The 26,716-nt window shown below is 45.8% G+C and overlaps 2 protein-coding genes across 2 annotated transcripts in view; one reads left to right on the plus strand and one right to left on the minus strand.

The window, feature by feature from the left end:
* The window catches only part of LOC143787554 (protein kinase C delta type-like), a 44,165-nt gene extending 26,649 nt beyond the window's left edge, over nt 1–17,516 (minus strand). Inside the window, exon 1 of the mRNA XM_077276403.1 lies at nt 16,519–17,516. Coding sequence (XP_077132518.1) covers nt 16,519–17,017 — 499 coding nt within the window. The 5' untranslated portion in view covers nt 17,018–17,516. The remainder of the gene's footprint in view (nt 1–16,518) is intronic.
* Nucleotides 1–26,716, plus strand: part of BCAR3 (BCAR3 adaptor protein, NSP family member) — a 209,177-nt gene that overhangs the window by 28,691 nt on the left and 153,770 nt on the right. The window lies entirely within an intron of this gene.

The raw sequence follows: 26,716 nt of genomic DNA on the forward strand, positions 1-26,716 counted from the left end.
TGTGAGGGCGGATGCCCTCTCTAGGAGTTTTGAGCCTGACTCGCCTGGTGATTCCGAACCTACTGGCATCCTGAAGGATGGGGTGATATTGTCAGCTGTCTCCCCAGACCTGCGGCGCTCTTTGCAGGAGTTTCAGGTGGATAGGCCTGATCGCTGTCCGCCTGGTAGACTGTTTGTCCCTGATGACTGGACCAGTAGAGTTATTTCGGAGGTTCACTCTTCCGCGTTGGCAGGTCATCCTGGAATTTTTGGCACCAGGGATCTGGTGTCTAGGTCCTTCTGGTGGCCTTCCTTGTCTCGAGATGTACGTATTTTTGTGCAGTCTTGTGATGTTTGTGCTCGGGCTAAGCCCTGCTGTTCCCGGGCCAGCGGGTTGTTGTCGCCCTTGCCTATTCCTAAGAGGCCTTGGACGCACATCTCTATGGACTTTATTTCTGACCTTCCTGTTTCTCGTAGGATGTCCGTCATCTGGGTGGTGTGTGACCGTTTTTCCAAGATGGTTCACTTGGTACCTTTGCCCAAATTGCCCTCCTCCTCTGAGCTGGTCCCTCTATTTTTTCAGAATGTTGTGCGTTTGCATGGTATTCCTGAGAATATAGTGTCTGACAGGGGTACTCAGTTTGTGTCTAGATTTTGGCGGGCGTTCTGTGCCAGGATGGGCATCGACTTGTCTTTCTCGTCTGCATTCCATCCTCAGACTAATGGCCAGACTGAGCGTACTAATCAGACCTTGGAGACTTACTTGAGGTGTTTTGTGTCCGCTGATCAGGACGATTGGCTTGATTTTTTGCCATTGGCAGAGTTTGCCCTTAACAATCGGGCCAGTTCTGCCACTTTGGTTTCTCCATTTTTTTGTAATTCAGGGTTTCACCCTCGCTTTTCGTCTGGTCAATTGGAGTCTTCGGATTGTCCTGGAGTAGATGCGGTGGTTGATAGAATGCATCAGATTTGGGGACAGGTTGTGGACAATCTGAAGTTGTCCCAGGAGAAGACTCAACAGTTCACTAATCGTCATCGGCGTGTCGGTCCTCGTCTTTGTGTTGGGGACCTGGTTTGGTTGTCTTCTCGATTTGTTCCTATGAAGGTCTCGTCTCCTAAGTTTAAGCCTCGGTTTATCGGCCCTTATAGGATTCTGGAGGTTCTCAATCCTGTGTCCTTTCGTTTGGACCTCCCAGCATCTTTTACTATTCATAATGTTTTTCATCGGTCATTGTTGCGGAGGTATGAGGTGCCGGTTGTTCCGTCTGCTGATCCTCCTGCTCCTGTGCTGGTTGAGGGTGAGTTGGAGTATGTGGTGGAAAAGATCTTGGACTCCCGTGTTTCCAGACGGAAACTTCAGTATCTGGTTAAGTGGAAAGGCTATGGTCAGGAGGATAATTCTTGGGTGACAGCATCTGATGTTCATGCTCCTGATTTGGTTCGTGCATTTCATAGTGCTCATCCAGATCGCCCTGGTGGTTCTGGTGAGGGTTCGGTGCCCCCTCCTTAAGGGGGGGGTACTGTTGTGAATTCTGTTTGTGGGCTCCCCCGGTGGTGTTTTATGGTAGTGCCACTTATTTGCCTTCTTCTATCCTTGATCACCTGTTGACACCCATTAGGGGAGTTTCCTATTTAAGGCTGCTTGGCTGCTGGTCCGATGCCGGCCAACAATGTATCAGTAGCATTCTGTTGCATTCTCCTGCCTCAAGATCCTGTTCAGCTAAGTTGAATTTTGTTCCTAGTTAATGCTATTTTTTGTCCAGATATTTGCAATGTGATTCTCTGTAGCTGGAAGCTCTCGTGGACTGAAATTGCCACTCCAGTGGCATGAGTTATCACTGGAGTTTAAAGTAATTTCAGGATGGTGTTTTTGAGTAGTGTTTTGAAGTTGACCGTGAAGTGACTCTTTCCTGTACTTCTGCTATCTAGTAAGCGGACCTCACTGTGCTAAATCTGCTGTTCATCCTACGTATGTCTTTTCCTCTTGACTCACCGTCAATATCTGTGGGGGGCTGCTATCTCCTTTTGGGGTTCATCTCTGGAGGTAAGGCAGGCCTGTATATTCCTCTGATAGGGGTAGTTAGATCTCCGGCTGGCGCGTGGTGTCTAGGGCATCGTAGGAAACACTCCCCGGCTACTTCCAGTGTCGTGTCAGGTTCAGGTCACGGTCACTTTAGTTCCCATCACCCGAGAGCTAGTCCGTTGTTATTTTGATTTCCCTGCCATTGGGAAAATCATAACAAGCCTCCCTATATATTCCATGAGCCCCACACAGCCTCTCCATATACAGCATGAGCCTCACATAGCCTCCCGATATACAGCACGAGCCCCACACAGCCACCCCATAAACTGCATGTGCCCCACACAGCATCCCCATATACTGCATGAGCCCACACACAGTTTCTCCATATACTGCAAGAGCCCCACACAGCCTCCCTATATACTGCATGAGCCCCACAGCCTCCCTATATATGGCATGAGCCCCACACAGCCTCCCTATACACTGCATGAGCCCCACACAGCCTCCCTATATATTCCATGAGCCCCACACAGCCTCCCCATATACTGTATGAGCCCTACACAGCCTCCCTATATACAGCATGAGCCCCACACAGCCTCCCCTTATACTGCATGAGCCCCATACAGCCTCCCCATATACAACATGAGCCCCACACAGCCTCCCCATATACAACATGAGCCCCACAGCCTCCCTATATACTGCATGAGCCCAACACAGCCTCGCTATATATTCCATGAGCCCCTCACAGCCTCCCCATATACTGAATGAACCCCACACAGCCTCCCCATATACTGCATGAGCCCCACACAGCCTCCCTATATACTGCATGAGCCCCACACAGCCTCCCCATATACTGCATGAGCCCCACACAGCCTCACTATATACAGCATGAGCCTCACACAGCCTCCCTATATACAGCATGAGCTCCACACAACCTCCCCATATACTGTATGAGCCCCACACAGCCTCCCTAAATACAACATGAGCCCCACACAGCCTCCCTATATACAGCATGAGCCCCACACAGCCTCCCTATATACTGCATTAGCCCCAAACAGCCTCCCTATATATTCCATGAGCCCCACACAGCCTCTCCATATACAGCATGAGCCTCACATAGCCTCCCTATATACAGCACGAGCCCCACACAGCCTCCCCATAAACTGCATGAGCCCCACACAGCATCCCCATATACTGCATGAGCCCACACACAGTTTCTCCATATACTGCAAGAGCCCCACACAGCCTCCCTATATACTGCATGAGCCCCACAGCCTCCCTATATTCAGTATGAGGCCCACACAGCCTCCCTATACACTGCATGAGCCCCACACAGCCTCCCTATATATTCCATGAGCCCCACACAGCCTCCCCTTATACTGCATGAGCCCCATACAGCCTCCCTATATACAACATGAGCCCCACACAGCCTCCCTATATACAGCATGAGCCCCACAGCCTCCCTATAGACTGCATGAGCCCAACACAGCCTCCCCATACACTGTATGAGCCCCACACAGCCTCCCATATACTGCATGAGCCCAACACAGCCTCCCTATATATTCCATGAGCCCCACACAGCTTCCCCATATACAGCATGAGCCCCATACAGCCTCCCTATATACAACATGAGCCCCACACAGCCTCCCTATATACAGCATGAGCCCCACAGCCTCCCTATAGACTGCATGAGCCCAACACAGCCTCCCCATACACTGTATGAGCCCCACACAGCCTCCCATATACTGCATGAGCCCCACACAGCCTCCCTATATATTCCATGAGCCCCACACAGCCTCCCCATATACTGTATGAGCCCCACACAGCCTCCCTATATACAGTATGAGCCCCACACAGCCACCCCATATATTGCATGAGTCCCATACAGCCTCCCCATATACTGCATGATCCCCACACAGCCTCCCTAAATACAACATGAGCCCCACACAGCCTCCCTATATACTACATGAGCCCCACACAGCCTCCCTATATAATGCATTAGCCCCACACAGCCTCCCTATATATTCCATGAGCCACACAAGCCTCCCCATATACTGTATGAGCCCCACACAGCCTCTGTATATACTGCATGAGCCTCACACAGCCTTCCTATATACTGCATGAGCCCCACACAGCCTCCCTATATACTGCATGAGCCCCACACAGCCTCCCCATATACTGCATGAGCCCCACACAGCCTCCGTATATACTGCATGAGCCCCACACAGCCTCCCCATGTCCAGCAAAGAGCCCCACACAGCATCCCTATATACTGCATGAGCCCCACACAGCCTCCCTATATACTGCATGAGCCCCACACAGCCTCCGTATATACTGCATGAGCCTCACACAGCCTCCCCATATGCCGCATGAGCCTCACACAGCCTTCCTATATACTGCATGAGCCCCCTCACAGCCTCCCTATATACTGCATGAGCCTCACACAGCCTTCCTATATACTGCATGAGCCCCACACAGCCTTCCTATATACTGCATGAGCCTCACACAGCCTCCGTATATACTGCATGAGCCCCACACAGCCTTCCTATATACTGCATGAGCCTCACACAGCCTCCCTGTATACTGCATGAGCCCCACACAGCCTCCGTATATACTGCATGAGCCTCACACAGCCTTCCTATATACTGCATGAGCCCCACACAGCCTTCCTATATACTGCATGAACCCCACACAGCCTCCGTATATACTGCATGAGCCTCACACAGCCTCCGTATATACTGCATGAGCCTCACACAGCCTTCCTATATACTGCATGAGCCCCACACAGCCTCCCTATATACTGCATGAGCCCCACACAGCCTCCCCATATACTGCATGAGCCCCACACAGCCTCCGTATATACTGCATGAGCCCCACACAGCCTCCCCATGTCCAGCAAAGAGCCCCACACAGCCTCCCTATATACTGCATGAGCCCCACACAGCCTCCCTATATACTGCATGAGCCCCACACAGCCTCCGTATATACTGCATGAGCCTCACACAGCCTCCCCATATACTGCATGAGCCTCACACAGCCTTCCTATATACTGCATGAGCCCCCTCACAGCCTTCCTATATACTGCATGAGCCCCACACAGCCTCCCTATATACTGCATGAGCCCCACACAGCCTCCCCATATACTGCATGAGCCCCACACAGCCTCCGTATATACTGCATGAGCCCCACACAGCCTTCCTATATACTGCATGAGCCCCACACAGCCTCCCTATATACTGCATGAGCCCCACACAGCCTCCCTATATACTGCATGAGCCCCACACAGCCTCCGTATATACTGCATGAGCCCCACACAGCCTTCCTATATACTGCATGAGCCCCACACAGCCTCCCCATATACTGCATGAGCCCCACACAGCCTCCCTATATACAGCATGAGCCCCACACAGCCTCCCTATAAACTGCATTAGCCCCACACAGCCTCCCTATATATTCCATGAGCCCCACACAGCCTCCCATATACTGCATGAGCCCAACACAGCCTCCCTATATACAACATGAGCCCCACACAGCCTCCCTATATACAGCATGAGCCCCACACAGCCACCCCATATATTGCATGAGCCCCATACAGCCTCCCCATATACAGCATGAGCCTCACACAGCCTCCCCATATACAGCATGAGCCCCACACAGCCTCCCTAAATACAACATGAGCCCCACACAGCCTCCCTATATACAGCACGAGCCCCACACAGCCTCCCTATATACTGCATTAGCCCCAAACAGCCTCCCGATATACAGCACGAGCCCCACACAGCCTCCCCATATACTGCATGAGCCCCACACAGCCTCCCTATATACTGCATTAGCCCCACACAGCCTCCCCATATACTGCATGAGCCCCACACAGCCTCCCTATATACAACATGAGCCCCACACAGCCTCCCTATATACAGCATGAGCCCCACACAGCCACCCCATATATTGCATGAGCCCCATACAGCCTCCCCATATACTGCATGAGCCCCACACAGCCTCACTATATACAGCATGAGCCTCACACAGCCTCCCTATATACAGCATAGCTCCACACAACCTCCCCATATACTGTATGAGCCCCACACAGCCTCCCTAAATACAACATGAGCCCCACACAGCCTCCCTATATACTGCATTAGCCCCAAACAGCCTCCCTATATATTCCATGAGCCCCACACAGCCTCTCCATATACAGCATGAGCCTCACATAGCCTCCCGATATACAGCACGAGCCCCACACAGCCTCCCCATAAACTGCATGTGCCCCACACAGCATCCCCATATACTGCATGAGCCCACACACAGTTTCTCCATATACTGCAAGAGCCCCACACAGCCTCCCTATATACTGCATGAGCCCCACAGCCTCCCTATATATGGCATGAGCCCCACACAGCCTCCCTATACACTGCATGAGCCCCACACAGACTCCCTATATATTCCATGAGCCCCACACAGCCTCCCCATATACTGTATGAGCCCCACACAGCCTCCCTATATACAGCATGAGCCCCACACAGCCTCCCCTTATACTGCATGAGCCCCATACAGCCTCCCCATATACAACATGAGCCCCATACAGCCTCCCCATATACAACATGAGCCCCACAGCTTCCCTATATACTGCATGAGCCCAACACAGCCTCGCTATATATTCCATGAGCCCCTCACAGCCTCCCCATATACTGAATGAACCCCACACAGCCTCCCCATATACTGCATGAGCCCCACACAGCCTCCCTATATACTGCATGAGCCCCACACAGCCTCCCCATATACTGCATGAGCCCCACACAGCCTCACTATATACAGCATGAGCCTCACACAGCCTCCCTATATACAGCATGAGCTCCACACAACCTCCCCATATACTGTATGAGCCCCACACAGCCTCCCTAAATACAACATGAGCCCCACACAGCCTCCCTATATACAGCATGAGCCCCACACAGCCTCCCTATATACTGCATTAGCCCCAAACAGCCTCCCTATATATTCCATGAGCCCCACACAGCCTCTCCATATACAGCATGAGCCTCACATAGCCTCCCTATATACAGCACGAGCCCCACACAGCCTCCCCATATACTGCATGAGCCCCACACAGCCTCACTATATACAGCATGAGCCTCACACAGCCTCCCTATATACAGCATGAGCTCCACACAACCTCCCCATATACTGTATGAGCCCCACACAGCCTCCCTAAATACAACATGAGCCCCACACAGCCTCCCTATATACAGCATGAGCCCCACACAGCCTCCCTATATACTGCATTAGCCCCAAACAGCCTCCCTATATATTCCATGAGCCCCACACAGCCTCTCCATATACAGCATGAGCCTCACATAGCCTCCCTATATACAGCACGAGCCCCACACAGCCTCCCCATAAACTGCATGAGCCCCACACAGCATCCCCATATACTGCATGAGCCCACACACAGTTTCTCCATATACTGCAAGAGCCCCACACAGCCTCCCTATATACTGCATGAGCCCCACAGCCTCCCTATATTCAGCATGAGGCCCACACAGCCTCCCTATACACTGCATGAGCCCCACACAGCCTCCCTATATATTCCATGAGCCCCACACAGCCTCCCCATATACTGTATGAGCCCCACACAGCCTCCCCTTATACTGCATGAGCCCCATACAGCCTCCCTATATACAACATGAGCCCCACACAGCCTCCCTATATACAGCATGAGCCCCACAGCCTCCCTATAGACTGCATGAGCCCAACACAGCCTCCCCATACACTGTATGAGCCCCACACAGCCTCCCATATACTGCATGAGCCCAACACAGCCTCCCTATATATTCCATGAGCCCCACACAGCTTCCCCATATACAGCATGAGCCCCATACAGCCTCCCTATATACAACATGAGCCCCACACAGCCTCCCTATATACAGCATGAGCCCCACAGCCTCCCTATAGACTGCATGAGCCCAACACAGCCTCCCCATACACTGTATGAGCCCCACACAGCCTCCCATATACTGTATGAGCCCCACACAGCCTCCCTATATACAGTATGAGCCCCACACAGCCACCCCATATATTGCATGAGTCCCATACAGCCTCCCCATATACTGCATGATCCCCACACAGCCTCCCTAAATACAACATGAGCCCCACACAGCCTCCCTATATACAGCATGAGCCCCACAGCCTCCCTATAGACTGCATGAGCCCAACACAGCCTCCCCATACACTGTATGAGCCCCACACAGCCTCCCATATACTGCATGAGCCCCACACAGCCTCCCTATATTTTCCATGAGCCCCACACAGCCTCCCCATATACTGTATGAGCCCCACACAGCCTCCATATATACACTATGAGCCCCACACAGCCACCCCATATATTGCATGAGTCCCATACAGCCTCCCTATATACTGCATGAACCTCACACAGCCTCCCCATATACTGTATGAGCCCCACACAGCCTCCCTATATACAGCATGAGCCCCACACAGCCTCTCTATATACAGCATGAGCCCCACACAGCCTCCCTATATACTGCATTAGCCCCACACAGCCTCCTTATATACTGCATTAGCCCCACACAGCCTCCCTACATACTGAATTAGCCCCACACAGCCTCCCTATATATTCCATGAGCCCCACACAGCCTCCCTATATACTGTATGAGCCCCACACAGCCTCCCATATACTGCCTGAGCCCAACACAGCCTCCCCATATACTGTATGAGCCCCACATCCTCCCATATACAGCATGAACCCCACACAGCCTCCCTATATACTGAATTAGCCCCACACAGCCTCCCTATATATTCCATGAGCCCCACACAGCCTCCCTATATACAGCATGAGCCCCACACAGCCTACCCGTAAACTGCATGAGTCCCACACAGCGTCCTCATGTCCAGCAAGAGCCCCAAACAGCTTCCCTATATACAGCATGAGCCCCACACAACCTCTATATATTCCATGAGCCCCACACAGCCTCCCCATAAACTGCTTTGGCCCCACACAGCCTCCCCATATACTGTATGAGCCCCACACAGCCTCCCTATATGCTGCATGAGCCCCACAGAGCCTCCCCATGTCCAGCAAGAGCCCCAAACAGCTTCCCTATACACAGCATGAGCCCCACACAGCCTCCCTGTATACAGCATGAGCCCCACACAACCTCCCTATATACAGCATGAGCCCCACACAGCCTCCCTGTATACAGCATGAGCCCCACACAGCCTCCCATATACTGCATGAGCCCAACACAGCCTCCCTATACAATGCATGAGCTCCACAAAGCCTCCCCATATACACTGCGTGAGCCCCACACAGCCTCCTATATACAGCATGAGCCCAACACAGCCTCCCTATACAATGTATGAGCTCCACAAAGCCTCCCCATATACACTGTGTGAGCCCCACACAGCCTCCTATATACAGCATGAGCCCCACACAGCCTCCCCATATACGGCATAAGCCCCACACAGCCTCCCTATATACAGCATGAGCCTCATACAGCCTCCCCATATACAGCATGAGCCTCACACAGCTTCCCCATATACTGCATGAGCCCCACACAGCCTCCCTATATACTGCATGAGCCTCCACAGCCTCACCATATACAGCATGACCCCCACACAGCATCCCCATATACACCATGAACCCCACACAGCCTCCTATATACTGCATGAGCCTCACATAGCCTCCCCATATACTCAATGAGAGTCCCATATCCTTCTTATGTCCAGCATGGACATACAATACAATATATTGCTCTCCCCATGGTCCTCAATAGAATAAAATTGCACCGCCTATGATCCTCCTTACAATAAAATTTAGCCCCTCTTGTCCTCCATACAATATAATGCACTCCCCATGGTACTCCATACAGTATAATGCATTCGCCATAGTCCTCCATATAATAAATAACGTACCCCCCCCATTGTCCTCCATAAGATAGAATGCACCCTCATACTCCTCCATGTAAGATAATGCACTCCTCATGGCCTCTATACAGTATAATGCACCGCCCATGGTTCTCTATACAGTATATTGCAATCCCTGTTATCCTTCATAGAATATAATGCATAGTCCTAGTCCATGGTCATCTATACAATATAATGAATCTCCAATTGTCCTCCATACAATACAATGTACTCTCCATGGTCCCCCATACAATATAATGCACTCCCCTTGGTCCTCTATATAGTTTAATGCACTCTCCATGGTCCTTCCTACGATATCATGCACCTCCCATTGTTCTATATACAACATAATGCATTCCCATGGTCCTCTATTCAATATAATACACAACCCAAGGTCTTCTATAAAATATAATGCACCCCCCATGGTCATCCGTACAATATGATGAACCATTTCCTTTTGTCCTCTATACAATATAATGACCTTCCCATGGTCCTAAATACAATATAATTCACCCACCAATGTCATCTACACAATATAATGCGCTCCCTATGGTCGTCCATACAATATAAAGCACTCATCATGGTCCTCCATATAATGCAATGCACTTGCCATGATCCTCCATACAATATAATGAACCTCCTATTGTCTTCTATACAATATAATTCAATCCCCCATGGTCCTCCAAACAATATAACGCGCTCCCCATAGTGCTCCATAGAATATAATGCGCTCCACACGGCCCTACAGAGAATATAATGTACTCTCCATGGTCCGCCATAGAATGTAATGAGCTCCCCATGGTCCTCCATACAATATTATGCTCTCACATCAAGGAAAATAGAAAAAATTGGAATCCGGCTCAACAGGCCTGGATTTTCCTTTTCTTTTTACTTTTCAAAAGAAATATGGTGCATACATAAGAAAAATTTACATGGTCGACATGACCCAGTGTCTGAGCCCCAGATGGATGAGCATAGAGCAACTGGGTGAGCTGGAATTAAGTTTCTATAAATATAATGCTCTCCCCATGGTGCTATATACAATATAATGAACCTCCTATTGTCCTCTTTACAATATAATGAACCTCCTTTTGTCCTCTATACAATATAATTTCCGGGACAGACAGACGGAAGTGACCCTCAGACAATTATATATATAGATAATGAACCCACAAATCACCTATACAATATAATGCACTCCCTATGGTCCTCCATATAATATGATGCACTCCCCATGGACCTCCATGCAATATAATATACTCCCTACGGTCCTCCATACAACATAATGCCCTCCCCACGATTGTTCATAGACAATAATGCACTCCCCATGGTCTATTATACAATATAATGCATTCCCCATGGTCCTCTATAGAATATAATGCACCTCCCATGGTCCTCCATACAATGTAATGCACTTTCAATGGTTCTCCATAGAATATAAATCTCCCTCCCCATAGTCCTCCATACAATATAATGCACCCCTCCATAATCCTCCATATAGTATAATGCACTCCCCATGATACTCTGTACAATAAAATGCACCCTCCATGGTCATCCACACAATATAATGCACCCCCGTGGTCCTCCCTACAATATAAAACACCCCCAAGGTCATCTATACAATATAATGCCTTCCCTATGGTCCTCCACACAATATAATACACCCCACGGTCCTCCATACAACATAATGCACTCCCCATGGTCCTCCATAGAATACAATGCATTCCCATGGTCATGTATGCAATATATTGCACTCCCAATGGTCCTCCATAAAATATAATGTGCTCTCCTTGGTCCTCCATAGAATATAATGCACATCCCCATTGTCCTCTATACATTATAATGTACCCCTTTGGTCCTCTTTATAGTATAATGCACGTCCCATGGTCCTCTATACAATATATTAAACCCCCTATGGTCCTCTATTCAGTATAATAAACCCCCCCATTGTCCTCTATACAATATAATGCACTTTCCATGGTCCTCCATACAATATAATGCACGCCCTATTGTCATCTATACAATATAATTCACTACTTATGGTCCTCCGTGCAATATAATGCCCTAACTTGGCCCTCCATACAATATAATGCACCCCTATGGTCCTCCATACAATATAATGAACCACCTATAGTCCTCTATAAAATATAATACAATCCCCCATGGTTCTTTATACAATATAATGGACCCCCCATGGTCCTCCATGCAATATAATGCACTCTCCATGGTTCTCGATTCAACATAATGCACCCCTCATGGTCATCTTTACAATTTAATGCACTCCCCATAGTCCTCCATACAATAAAATGCAGCCCTTCATAATCCTCCATATAGTATAATGCACTCCCCATGGTACTCTATACAATAAGATGCACCCCTATGGTCCTCCACACAATATAACAACCCCCCCCCCCCCCGTAGTCCTCCATACAATATAAAGCACCCCATGGACATTTATACAATATAATGCCCTTCCCATTGTCCACCACACAATATAATGCACCCCTATGGTCCTCCATACAATGTAATGCTCTCCCACGGAACTCTATATAATATACTGCACCACCATGGTCCTCCATGCAGTATAATGCACCCCCCATAGTCCTCTATACAATATAATACAAGCCACGTGGCCCTCCATAGAATTGAATGCGCACCCCATGGTGCTCCATAAGATATAATGCGCTCCCCATGGTCCTCTATAGAATGTAATGAGCTCCCCGTGTTCCTTCATACAATATAATGAACCTGCAATTGTCCTCTATACAATATGATGGCCTCCCCATGGTCCTCCAAAGAATAGAATGCACCCACCCAGCTGATCTATAAAATATAATCCACTCCACATGGCTCTCCATACAATATAATGCACTTCCCATGGTCCTAAATAGAATATAATGGGCTCCCTATGGTCCTCCATAGAGTGTAATGTGCTCCCTATGGTCATCCGTAGAATGTAATGTACCCCCATTGACCTCCATACAATATAATGCCTTCCCCATGGTCTTCCATACAATGTAATAGACACCCCATTTTCCTCCATAGAATATAATGCGCTCCACATGGTCCTCCATAGAATGCAATGTACCTCACCATGGTGATCCATACAATATAATGCGATACAATAATAAAGAGGCTAAGGACACTTCATCAATATATGACTAACATCATCTACTATGGTAAGGTGCCATATAGAAGAGAATTGATATGAAACAACATGCAAATAAAAGAATATCTTTATAAAATAACAATAGTATAAAAACAAATTTGAAAAGACAGGGCAAGAAAAAAGGGCCTCCAAATGATGGGGAAAGGAAGCAGCAGCAAGTAATGATAAAGCGCACAGCTAAACAATATAATGCGAGCACCATGCATAAAAGAAGCAGGCGAATGTATAATCCTTACATTCATGAAGGGACAGGAACGGAGAGACTTAGCAAGCACTACAAAGTTGCTTTATATGCTAAGTTTTGCAGATGCAATATTAAATAGCTGCCTGCAAGAAGGAAAGGAAAGAAACAAAGTCCAGGAGGAGTGAAGACAAGGTGAGGTGCTTATGGATTATATGCCATAGAAGCTAGTTCCTTCACATCACATGTGCTGCTGACAGATCTCAGTAAAAAGGTGTATTAAATGTCCAGGAAGTTCAGAATGCTCATATAGTTAGATACCTGCTAGAAGACTGGAACTGTCAGACTGTGCGGTAGGGCCAGCTGCTGCTAGAGATCCCCTTGTCCGACGTGCACAGTTTCGCAAGGTTGCTTCTTGGGGCCTGACCATGGTCCTCCATACAATAGAATGCAGTCGCCATGGTCCTCCATAGAATATAATGCACCCCCCATAGTCCTCCCTAGAATATAATGCACCCTCCATAGTCCTCCCTAGAATATAATGCACTCCCCATAGTCCTCTTAAAAATATAATGCACACCCCATTTTCCTCCCGAGAATATAGTAGACTCCCCATGGTCCTTCATAGAACATAATGCACCCCCCATAGTCCTTCCTAGAATATAATGCACTCCCCAGAGTCCTCTTAAAAATATAATGCACACCCCATTTTCCTTCCGAGAATATAGTAGACTCCCCATGGTCCTTCATAGACTATAATGCACCCCCCATAGTCCTCCCTAGAATATAATGCACTCCCCAGAGTCCTCTTAAAAATATAATGCACACCCCATTTTCCTCCTGGGAATATAGTAGACTCCCCATGATCCTTCATAGACTATAATGCAGCCCCCATAGTCCTCCCTAGAATATAATGCGCTCTCCGTGGTCCTCCATAAAATGCACTCCCCATGGTCCTTCATAGACTATAATGCAGCCCCCATAGTCCTCCATAGAATGTAATGCGCTCTCCGTGGTCTTCCATAAAATGCACTCCCAATGGTCCTTCAAACAAGCTTATGCACCCCCCATGGTCCTCAATAGAATATAATGTTCTCCCCATGGTCATCCATAGAATGCAATGAGCGACCTATGGTCCTTCATACAACATAATGCCCTCTTCATGGTCCTCCATACAATATAATGTACTCCCCATGGTCCTCCATAGGCTATAATCCACCCCCATAGTCCTCCATAGAATATAATACACTCCCCATGATCCACCAAACAATTTAATGTACACCCCATGGTCCTCCAGAGAATTTTATGCACTCCCCGTGGTCCTCCTAAGAATATAATGCACCCTCAATGGTCCTCCATACAATATAATGTACCCCATGGTCCTCCATACAATATAATTAACCTCTTATAATCCTCCATACAGTATAATGCACCCCTCATGGTCCCCCATACAATATAATGTACTCTCCATGGTCCTCTATAGAATACAATGAACTCCTCATGGTACTCTATAGAATAAAATTAACTCCTCATGGTACTCCATTGAATATAATGCACCTCCCATGGTCCTCCAAACAAGATAATGCACCTCCCATGGTCCTTCATAGAATATAATGCACTTTACCTAGTCCTCCCATGGATTATTATTATTTATTATTATAGCGCCATTTACTCCATAGCGCTTTACATGTGAGAAGGAGAATACATAGTAATAACAGGTGCAATAATCCTGACCAATACGAGTCAGCGACTGGTACAGGAGGAGCGAGGACCCTGCCCCCGAGGGCTCACAGTCTACAGGGGGTGGGTGAGGATACAGGAGGGAGGGCAGCGCTGGTCGTGCAGCGGTGTGGTGGAGCGAGGGTTACTGCAGGTTGTAGGCTTGTCGGAAGACGTAGGCCTTCAGGTTCCTTAGAAAGGTTTCCACCGTAGGTGAGAGTCTGATATGTTGGGGTAGAGAGTTCAAGAGTGGGGGGGATACACTGGAGAAACCTTGTATGTGAATGTGGAAAGACTAAACAAAAGGGGAGTAGAGGAGGAAATAGTAACATTATAACATTGGCAACAAATGTGGCAACTTCTAGGACCGTTTACGGCAGAGAAAGTCATTTAAGGAGTTATTCACTACTGGTCAACCCCTTCTGAGTGCTGCAGAGCAACAAAGTAAAAGCACTCCATGTTTACAGGAGACTCAGTGCCAGCATCGTGGGAATGGCGCCATTCCAGGAGGTATGTGTTTTTTATTTTATTTCAGATACTGCAGCATTTAAAGGGGTTATGTCACCAAGGTTTTAACGCCTAATCTGAGATCTAATATACCGTATTTAGAATTATATATCTATATACTGTAATATATAAAGAGAAATGTGTCACGTATTGAGCTGCTTGCTGTAGTTTTTATAAAATCACTGTTTTATCAGCAGGAGATTATCAGTAGAGGACTGCTGCAAGATAGTTATCCATATTCATGAGCTCTGTATAACTCGACCACTGATTCGGAGCTTTCTGCCTATGCACAGTGTACACATACACAGAATACTTCCAATCAGTGTTGTTAGCAGGGTTATACAGAGCTCAGCATCGAGAGAACTGGTAAATCTGCAGCTGATAACACTGTCATTTTATCAAAATTACACCATGTAGTCCAATAAGTAGTATATCATTGGTATAAGGGTCTCTGCCCCTATATCGTGCTGACAGATTCCCTTTAAAAAGGTGTCAGCCTTTTCCATATCTTGTGGTAAATCTCATCAGAGCTGAACCTGGACATTACACAATGATAAGAACATGTCACCATGAATTGGGAACAGATAACTCTGACCATGTTACGATACGATACGATACACTTTATTGATCCCGTGGGAAATTATGTTATCACAGCAGCACAACTTAAATCATAAAAATCATAAAATGAATTACTTAATTGACATGACAGTGGAGTTGACAGAAGAACATTATACATTAGAATAGGACATACACAACGGGTGAACTGAAATGTAGAGAAATAAAGTAGACATTCACCTTGATGATTTAACCCTAATGTTATTGTTGTACATTCCCATTGGTAAACTGCCTACAACACCTGTAATCTTCTGCACTAATATAAAACTGGTTTTGGTAATTTTTCATTATAAAAGGTTCATTTGATGTAGAATTATTTTGCTGACTTTTTTCCCTGGATTACATGTGGAGATATAAAACATGTACAATAACTTTCTCTGTAATTGATAGTTCTTTATCTCTACTTACCTGAGCCTCCTGGGTACTTCTGCAGGTCTTTTTTTTCCTGAATGTTGGTCTTAATAATTGGTGTCTTTCCTTCCTCTGCACAGTCCAGGCCGATTCTTCTTTTCTTTGGTCCTATCCTCTGGACAATGATGTCTTCATCCACTCGGTCCATCTCTGGGGTGGGAGACATCTTCTGTCCTGCGTCTGGATTCTTCCTCTTTTTGCCCTTCCTTTTGGGCGCTTTGATTGAAGACTTCTCATCAGCCGATGAGGCAAAGTCTCTTCTGTTCTTTAGCCCTTCACTCTGGGCAATGACGTCCTCATGCACTCGCTCCATTTCTGGGGTGGGAGACGTCTTCCGTCCTGAGTCTGCTTTTTTTGGTTTTTTGATTGAAGGCTCGTCATCAGATAATGAATCCAAGTGTCTTCTTTTCCTCGCTCTCTTCCTCCCTACAAACTCTTCTTTCTCCATATTAGCGCTTTGCTTATAATCCACAGACAGATTCTTCACCTTCACCATCAACTCCAACTGTCACTTTCCTCAACTGTCAACTGAGCGCACGGGCACCTGGATGACACTGGTCATGTGATCAGTAACTGACCAATAGGATTCCAGGGTATATGCTATAGGAATGTATCAATTTGATATACGGGTTGGAATACAATTACCGTATATACTCGAGTATAAGCCGACCCGAGTACAAGCCGACCCCCTAATTTTGCAACAAAAAACTGGGAAAACTTATTGACTCGAGTATAAGCCTAGGGTGGGAAATGCAGCAGCTACCGGTATATGTCAAAAATAAAAATAGATACCAATAAAAGTAAAATTAATTGAGACATCAGTAGGTTAAGTTTTTTTGAATATCCATATTGAATCAGGAGCCCCATATAATGATCCATGCAGTTCTTTATGGCCCCATAGATGCCCCATATAATGCTCCATGCAGTTATGGCCCCATAGATGCCCCATATAATCCTCCATGCAGTTATGGCCCCATATAATGCTCCACATAATGCTCTCCATGCAGTTATGGCCCCATAGATGCTCCATGCAGTTATGGCCCCATAGATGCTCCATATAATCCTCCATGCAGTTATGGCTCCATAGATGCTCCATATAATGCTCCATGCAGTTATGGCCCCATAGATGCTCCATATAAAGCTCCATGCAGTTATGGCCCCATAGATGCTCCATATAAAGCTTCATGCAGTTATGGCCCCATAGATGCTCCATATAAAGCTCCATGCAGTTATGGCCCCATATATGCCCCATATAATCCTCCATGCAGTTATGGCCCCATAGATGCCCCATTTATTGCCCCATAGATGCCCCATATAATGCTCCATGCAGTTATGGCCCCATAGATGCCCCATATAATGCTCCATACAGTTATTGCCCCATAGATGCCCCATATAATGCTCCATGCAGTTATGGCCCCATAGATGTCCCATATAATGCTCTATGCTGTTGTTTATGGCCCCATAGACGCTCCATATAATGCTCCATGCAGTTGTTTATGGCCCCATAGACGCTCCATATAATGCTCCATGCAGTTGTTTATGGCCCCATAGACGATCCAATTTAATGCTCCATGCAGTTGTTTATGGCCCCATAGACGCTCCATACAGCCACATGTAATGCTGCTGCTGCAATAAAAAAAAAAAAAATCAAAAAAAAAATCACATACTCATCTCTTGTCGCTGCTCCTCAGCATCCCGTCTCTCTGCACTGACTGTTCAGGCAGAGGGCGGCGCGCGCACTAATACGTCATCGCGCCCTCTGACCTGCACAGTCACAGCAAGAGGACGGAAAGACGGAGCGGCGCCCGGCGAATGGAACGCGGACAGGTGAATATGAAATACTCACCTGGTCCCGGCGCTCCTGACGCTGTCCCTGCCTGTCCCATGGTACCGCAGCTTCTTCCTGTAATCAGCGGTCACCAGTACTGCTGATTACAGTAATGAATATGCGGCTCCGCCTCTATGGGAGTGGAGTCCATATTCATTACTTTAATGAGCGGTACCACGTGACCGCTGAATAGAAGAGCTGCAGCCCTGGAGACCATGGGACAGGCTGGGACAGCGTTAGGAGCGCCAGGACCAGGTGAGTATGCGACACTGCTCTCTCCCCCTCACCCGCCGACCATGACTCGAGTATAAGCCGAGAGGGGCACTTTCAGCCCAAAAATTTGGGCTGAAAATCTCAGCTTATACTCGAGTATATACGGTAAATCTGTTTCTGTTTCACTGTTTTTAGTTAGTTGATCAAATCTTTATCTTTGCAATTTTCCATCACTTGAGTATTATCTCACAGATAATGTTAGGATTGTTGGGCCCATTTTAACAATGTTCTGTATTATTGGTCCACACAACCATCAATAAACTGTATACCTGACCATTGTACTTATTGAGAATCAGCTGAGAGCTCAACATTATTTGCATCTAGTGGATGTGAACAAAGCAAGCAATATTAGTTTCTCAGCTACTGCTGTACTCAGTATAAGCAGTGGCTGAAATGACAAAGCTAAGGATAATAATGTTTGTTTTGATTCCTGCCTATGCAGAGCACAGCAGTCTGTGACAAACTGATTTCGACTTCAGTGCCATGTATAAGCAGTGACTATGATGACAGAAGATGAGCAGCTAATTATTGGAGACAGCTCTAATCACGTGCAGTGCATATAACCAGTGTTTATTCATTAGCTATTTATTTTCGGTTGTCTTTGTTTCTGGCTATGTAGAGTAGACCACTCCAGATGAGTTTGCCATAGGCTGCTGTACTCTGCTTAGGCAGCATCTTCTATGATAAAGCTCACTTCATTATACTGAGATTTGTAATTTTGGTCTTTGCTTATGTAGAGAGCAGCAGCCACTGGCAAAATCATCCCACCTTGTGCGCTCTGTATAAGTAGAGTTAGGTGGGCATTCGCTTTGCCGCTCAATACTGTCTTCATTTATTAGTTAGAGCTGCTTTTATACTTTTACATTATTTCTAATCCAAGCTAGTGTTACAAGTAAGGAAAGGGACTTATTGAGGGTTATGGTTAGGCCCGGGACTAGGCTTAGGGCTGGGGTTAGGGACCAGATTAGGAATAGAGTTAGGATTATATATGATTAAGAATAGGGCTAGGGCAATAAAATTGTTACATAAAAAAATGTAGTAAGAAAATGAAGAACAAACAAATATAATAATGTATAACGTTTAATATTTTGAAAATTTGAGATCTGATTTCAGCAAAAAGCAGATTTTTTTAAAAAAAAAATAAGACATAAAATCTCAAAGTATAATTACATCAGTATTTTCCCATAGATTACAATTTACTGGCAATACTGGGTTTTGGAAAGGACTCAGGGAGCGCTAATGCTTCACGGGTTAGGGGGCACACACTTGTATTGTCCTGGGTGCCTGTAACCCACGCTGTAACAGTGTGCTATCAGCATAGTGTACAGCAACCAGCAAGTTTTCGTATTTCACTTTTTCTGCATTTTTTCATCTGTCGCCTAAAAGACAACAGGTAAATATTAAATGTACTACAAACATCAGGCTTATTATTGTGTGATGCTCAGTTTAACTGAGTTTATTTTACAAAAAGCCCTAAATGTGACGTTTCGTTCATGTGTTTTGCCAAAAGTTTCTTTGTAGGACTTGTAAAGGAATAAAAAGACATAAACATATCTGAATTAAATAAAATATCATCTGGGAAGAGCTGGTAATAATATGAATGAACACAACAGAGTTTCCTACAAGCAAAAAAAATCCACAAAAACTATGGGTGAAAATAATCTACTGTTTGTCTTTATAAAAGATGTTTCTGTGCTCTTAAAGAGGTTGTCTCATCTTGTCCTCTGAAGGACACTGCTCTCCTGGCCTCCTGCTCGTTGGGGTATTGCGCTGTTGTTTAAAGGGGTTTCCCTCTACTAGGACAACCCCTTCTCAATCTAGTTATTTGCCCCTGTTAAAATAAAAACCCCTGTGCTCCCCTCCCGTGCCAGCGCAGATCCAGTAGTGTCACCGCTCACAGAGATAACCTTTATTATGTAAATTGCTCTGATATTGTGAAATCGGCTCTGTGAATTGGCTGTTATGGGCAATTGTATGCTGCAATTTCTCCTGTTATCCTTGTGAAAATGCAATATTTGGAGATAACAATAATTGTTGTTGGGAAAATGTGATTTTTTTTTATTTTCATGTTCTGTGAAGCACCTGGGGTTTCAAGGTGCTCACCACATATCTAGATAAGTTCCCTAAGGGGTCTTGTTTCCAAAATGGTAAACAAACAAAGTTCTAAATCATGTCACTATGAAATACAGGGGCGGACACAGACAGCTTGGGGCCCCTGTGCAAGAAATGTATCTGGGCCCCCTCTCCTTTCATGGCTACCAAGCTACAGATATACCGTATATACTCGAGTATAAGCCGAGAATTTCAGCCCATTTTTTTAGGCTGAAATTGCCCCTCTCGGCTTATACTTGAGTCATTCCCAGAGGTCGGCAGGGAAGGGGAAGCGGCAGCTGTCTAATAATACTCACCTGCTCCTGGCGCAATCCCTGCACGTCCCTGGTTCTCCGGGCGCTGACAGCTTCTTCCTGTATTGAGCGGGCCATGTGCAGCGTTATATGGGGCAAATATCTCTATATCTCTATGGAGCATCTTATGGGGCCATGTGCAGCATTATTTATGGGCAAATATCTCTATGGAGCATCTTATGGGGCCATGTGCAGCGTTATATGGGGCAAATATTTCTATGGAGCATCTTATGGGGCCATGTGCAGCGTTATATGGGGCAAATATTTCTATGGAGCATCTTATGGGGCCATGTGCAGTGTTATATGGGGCAAATATTTCTATGGAGCATCCTATGGGGCAATGTGCAGCATTATATGGGGGCAAATATCTCTATGGAGTATCTTATGGGTCCATGTGCAGCGCTATATCGGGAAAATATTTCTATGGAGCATCTTATGGGGCCATGTGCAACGTTATATGGGGCATATATTTCTATGAAACATCTTATGGGGCCATGTGCAGCATTATATAGGGGCAAATATCTCTATAGAGCATCTTATGGGGCCATAATCAGCATTTGTGCAGCATTATATGGGGCAAATGTGTCTATGGAGCATCTTATGGGGCCATAATCAGCATTTGTGCAGCATTATATGGGGCATATTTTAATATGGAGCATCTTATGGGGCCATCATGAACTGTATGGAGCATTATATGGGGCTCCTGATTCAATATGGATATTCAAAAACACTTAACCTACTGATGTCTCAATTAATTTTACTTTTATTGGTATCTATTTTTATTATTGACATTTACCGGTAGCTGCTGCGTTTTCCACCCTAGGCTTACACTCGAGTCATTAAGTTTTACCAGTTTTTTGTGGCAAAATTAGGGGTCTCGGCTTATACTCGGGTCGGCTTATACTCGATTATATACGGTTCATATTTTTTTACAGTCTCCTCTCACCGGAACCTGAAAACTCATCTCTTCAGGAAAGCCTACAGCCTGCACTGACACCGCTGCCGCCTCATCACTATCGAAGCTACCGCCTCACCAACACCGGAGCTCCTGCAACCCCCAACCTACTTTCTCCTTCCCCATAATCCTGTAGAATGTAAGCCCGCAAGGGCAGGGTCCTCTACCCTCTGTATCAGTCCGTTATTGTTAGTTTGTTTACTGTAAGTGATATCTGTAACTTGTATGTTACCCTTCTCATGTACAGCACCATGGAATCAATGGTGCTATATAAATAAATAATAATAATAATTATATATATTGCCGCCGCTTATTACACAGTGCACTCTCTTTATGTATAGCGCCGTCCCTTATCACATAGTTCCCTCTTGGTACATACAGCACTGTCCCTTACAGATCAGATTCTCGTTATTTTTGTTATTTATACCTCCCTTTTCTTTATTACATATCGTCCATTCTTGTTAGATATAAACTGAAATGATGGCTGATGGAGAATGGGAAAGCTTCTTTTGTGATGGATGCAGCTGATGAACTGGTCTTCTGATCAGATGCTGCTCCATCAGCTGTCATTTTACATTTTACAGGAGAGGACACTATGCAATAAAGAGAGGGCGCTGTGAATAACAAAAATAATGAGAATACTCAATGTAAGGGACGGTGCTGTAGATGACAAGAGATGATACTGTGTAATAAAGGACGGCGCTCCACATAACAGGATGCTACATAATAAAGGACTGCACCATACATAAATAGAGAGGATGTTACGTAATAATAGACGGGAGGGAACCGATACTGCAGACGCGATATCAGGATACGGACACTGCCGAAGCAGTCACAGGAAGCGAGCACTAATAACAGTACACAGGGTATGGGAAATGGGACACTATCAGACTAGGGATGGAGGACCATACAGTTGCTTACACACCAACCACCTAACATACAGTGGGAGAAATAAGTATTTGATCCCTTGCTGATTTTGTAAGTTTGCCCACTGACAAAGACATGAACAGCCTATAATTTTAAGGGTAGGTTAATTTTAACATTGAGAGATAGAGTATCAAAAATAAAATCCCGAAAATCACATTTTAGAAATTATATAAATGTATTTGCATTTTGCAGTAAGAAATAAGTGTTTGATCCCTCTGCAACCAAGACTTTATACTTGGTGGCAAAACCCTTGTTGGCAAGCAGAGCAGTCAGACATTTTTTGTAGTTGATGATGAGGTTTGCGCACATGTCAGGAGGAATTTTGTTCCACTCCTCTTTGCAGATCATCTTTAAATCAGTACGATTTTGAGGCTGTCGGTGGGCAACTTGGAGCTTCAACTCCCTCCATAACTTTTCTATGGGATTAAGGTCTTGAGTCTGGCTATGCCATTCCATGACCTTAATGTGCTTCTTTTTCAGCCACTCCTTTGTTGCCTTGGCTGTATGTTTTTTGGGTGACAGTCTTGCTGGCAGACCCAGCCACGACCCATTTTTAATGTTCTGGCTGAGGGATGGAGGTTGTCACTCAGGATTTTACTGTACATTCCTTTATCCATTCTCCCATTGATGCGGTGAAGTAGTACTGTGCCCTTAGCAGAGAAGAAACACCCCAAAGAATAATGTTTCCACCTCCATGCTTGACAGTGGGGACAGTGTTCTTTGGGTCATAGGCATTTATCTTCCTCCAAACATGGCGAGTCGAGTTAATGCTAAAGACCTCAATTTTTGTCTCATCTGACCACAGCACCCTTTCCCAATTACTTACAGAATCATCCACGTGTTCATTGGCAAACTTCAGACGGGCCTGCACATGTGCCATTTTGAGCAGAGGGACCTTGCAAGCACTGCAGGATTTAAAACCTTTACGGCGTAATGTGTTACCAGTGGTTTTCTTGGTGACTGTGGGCCCAGCTGCCTTGAGATCATTAACAAGTTCCCCCTGTGTAGTTTTAGGCTGACCTCTCACCTTCCTCATGATCAAGGATACCCCATGTGGTGAGATTTTGCATGGTGCCCCAGATTGATCTCGATTGACAGTAATTTGTATTTCTTCCATTTTCTTACTATTGCACTAACAGTTGTCTCCTTCTCACCCAACGTCTTACTTATGGTTTTGTAGCCCATTCCAGCTTTGTGCAGGTCTATGATCTTGTCCCTGACATCCTTATAAAACTCTTTGATCTTGCCCATGTTGTAGAGGTTAGAGTCTGACTGAGTCTATGGACAGGATTCTTTTATAAAGGTGACTATGTAAGACAGCTGTCTTTAATGCCGGTAGCGAGTTGATTAGGAGCTTCTAACTGGTCTGTAGGAGCCAGAACTCTTAGGCTACTTTCACACTAGCGTTAACTGCAATACGTCGCAAATGCGTCGTTTTTGCGAAACGCCGCATCCAGCAAAAGTTTTTGCTGGATACGTTGTTTCGTCATAGAGTAACATTAGCGACGCATTCGCGACGCATTTGCGACGCATTTCCAAACGGTGAATGCGTTTGGCGGCGTTTGGGCGTATGGTAGCGGTCCGTCGGGAAAACAAAACGCTACATGTAACGTTTTTTGCTCCCGACGGTCCGCTTTTTCCGACCGCGCATGCGCAGTCGGAACTCCGCCCCCACCTCCCCGCACTTCCCCGCACATCACAATGGGGCAGCGGATGCGTGGGAAATATGCATCCGCTGCCCCCGTTGTGCGGCGGAGACCACACTAGCGTCGGGAACGTCGGCCCGACGCGCAGCGACGGGTTGTTCCCGACGCTAGTGTGAAAGTAGCCTTAGGCCGGCATCACACTAGCGAGGTTTATGGATGTATGAGAGGCGCAGAAAATACGGATTGCATACGGTACAATGATTCTCTATGGGGCAGCTCCTATCTGGCGTATTTTACGCATCCATATTTTACGGTCTTGTACGGCCGTAGAAAATCGCAGCATGCTGCCTTTGTCAGCGTATTGCGCAAAAAATCCGCCAACGAAAGTCTATGGGGGCGAGAAAAATACGGATTACACACGGACCATGCGTGTGACTTGTGAGAAATACGCAGCGGTGTTCTATAGAAAAGCCGGCAATTCAGCGCGGTCTACAGTAAAATCACACTGACAGGTTAGAATAGAATAGCTAAAATAAATGTCTACATATAATATAGTATAGGGATATATATATATATATATATATATATATATATATATATATATATATATATATATATATATATATATATATATATATATACCAAATAGCAAAAAGAAGGCAGCACTCCAAGGTCTCAAAGTGAAAAAAGGTGTGAAGTTTAATCAACCCACATCACTGCGCGACGTTTCGGCTAGATAGCTTAAAAGCCGGTAATTCAATTGCCGCCTTTTGCTCTCTCCTTCCTAAACCCGACAGGATATGAACATGGTTTACATACAGTAAACCATCTCATATCCCTTATTTTTTTACATATTCCTCATTAGTAATGTTCCAAATGTCTGTGTGCAAAATTTTGGGGCTCTAGCTGTTAAAATAAAGGGTTAAATCACGCAAAAAATTGGCGTGGGCTCCCGCGCTATTTTCTCCGCCATAGTGGGAAAGCCAGTGTGAGGGCAGATATTAACCCCTTCACCCCCGGAGCTTTTTCCGTTTTCGTTTTTCGCTCCCCTCCTTCCCAGAGCCATAACCATAGCCATTTTTTATTTTTCTGTCAATATGGCCATGTGAGGGCTTATTTTTTGCGGGACGAGATGTACTTTTGAACGTTACCATTGGTTTTACCATGTCGTGTAACAGAAAACGGGAAAAATTCCAAGTGTGATGAAATTGCAAAAAAAGTGCAATCTCACACTTGTTTTTTGTTTGGCTTTTTTGCCAGGTTCACCAAATGCTAAAACTGACCTGCCATTATGATTTTCCAGGTCATTATGAGTTCATAGACACCAAACATATCTAGGTTCTCTTTTATCTAAGTGGTAAAAAAAAATCCAAAGTTTGCTAAAAAAAAAAAAATGGTGCCATTTTCCGATACTCGTAGCGTCTCCAATTTTCGGGATCTGGGGTCAAGTGTGGGCTTATTTTTTGCGTGCCAAGCTGACGTTTTTAATGATACCATTTTGGTGCAGGTACGTTCTTTTGATCGTCCGTTATTGCATTTTAATGCAATGTTGCGGCGACCAAAAAAACGTAATTTTGGCGTTTTTAATTTTTTTCTCGCTATGCCATTTAGCGATCAGGTTAATCCTTTGTTTTTATTGATAGATCGGGTGATTCTGAACGCGGCGATACCAAATATGTGTAGATTAAGGGATATGAAATGGTTTACTGTATGTAAACCATGTCTCATATCCTGTCGGGTTTGGGGAGGAGATAGCAAAAGCCGGCAATTGAATTACCAGCTTTTAAGCTATCTAGCGCTGCATTAAATATATGTGTGTCTCACTGACATATATATATATATATATATATATATATATATATATATATATATATATACTAGATGGTGACCCGATTCTAACGCATCGGGTATTCTAGAATATGTATGCGTAGTGTATAGCACAGCCCACGTAGTATATTGCGCAGCCCATGCAGTACATTGCGCAGCCTTTGCACAGCCCACGTTGTATATTGCGCAGCCCACGTTGTATATTGCGCAGCCCACGTAGTATATTGCCCAGCCCACGCAGTATATTGCCCAGCCCACGTTGTATATTGCGCAGCCCACGTTGTATATTGCGCAGCCCATATAGTATATTGCGCAGCCCACATAGTATATTGCG

The sequence above is a fragment of the Ranitomeya variabilis genome, chromosome 8 (genome assembly GCF_051348905.1).
Source record: "Ranitomeya variabilis isolate aRanVar5 chromosome 8, aRanVar5.hap1, whole genome shotgun sequence".
NCBI lineage: Eukaryota > Metazoa > Chordata > Amphibia > Anura > Dendrobatidae > Ranitomeya > Ranitomeya variabilis.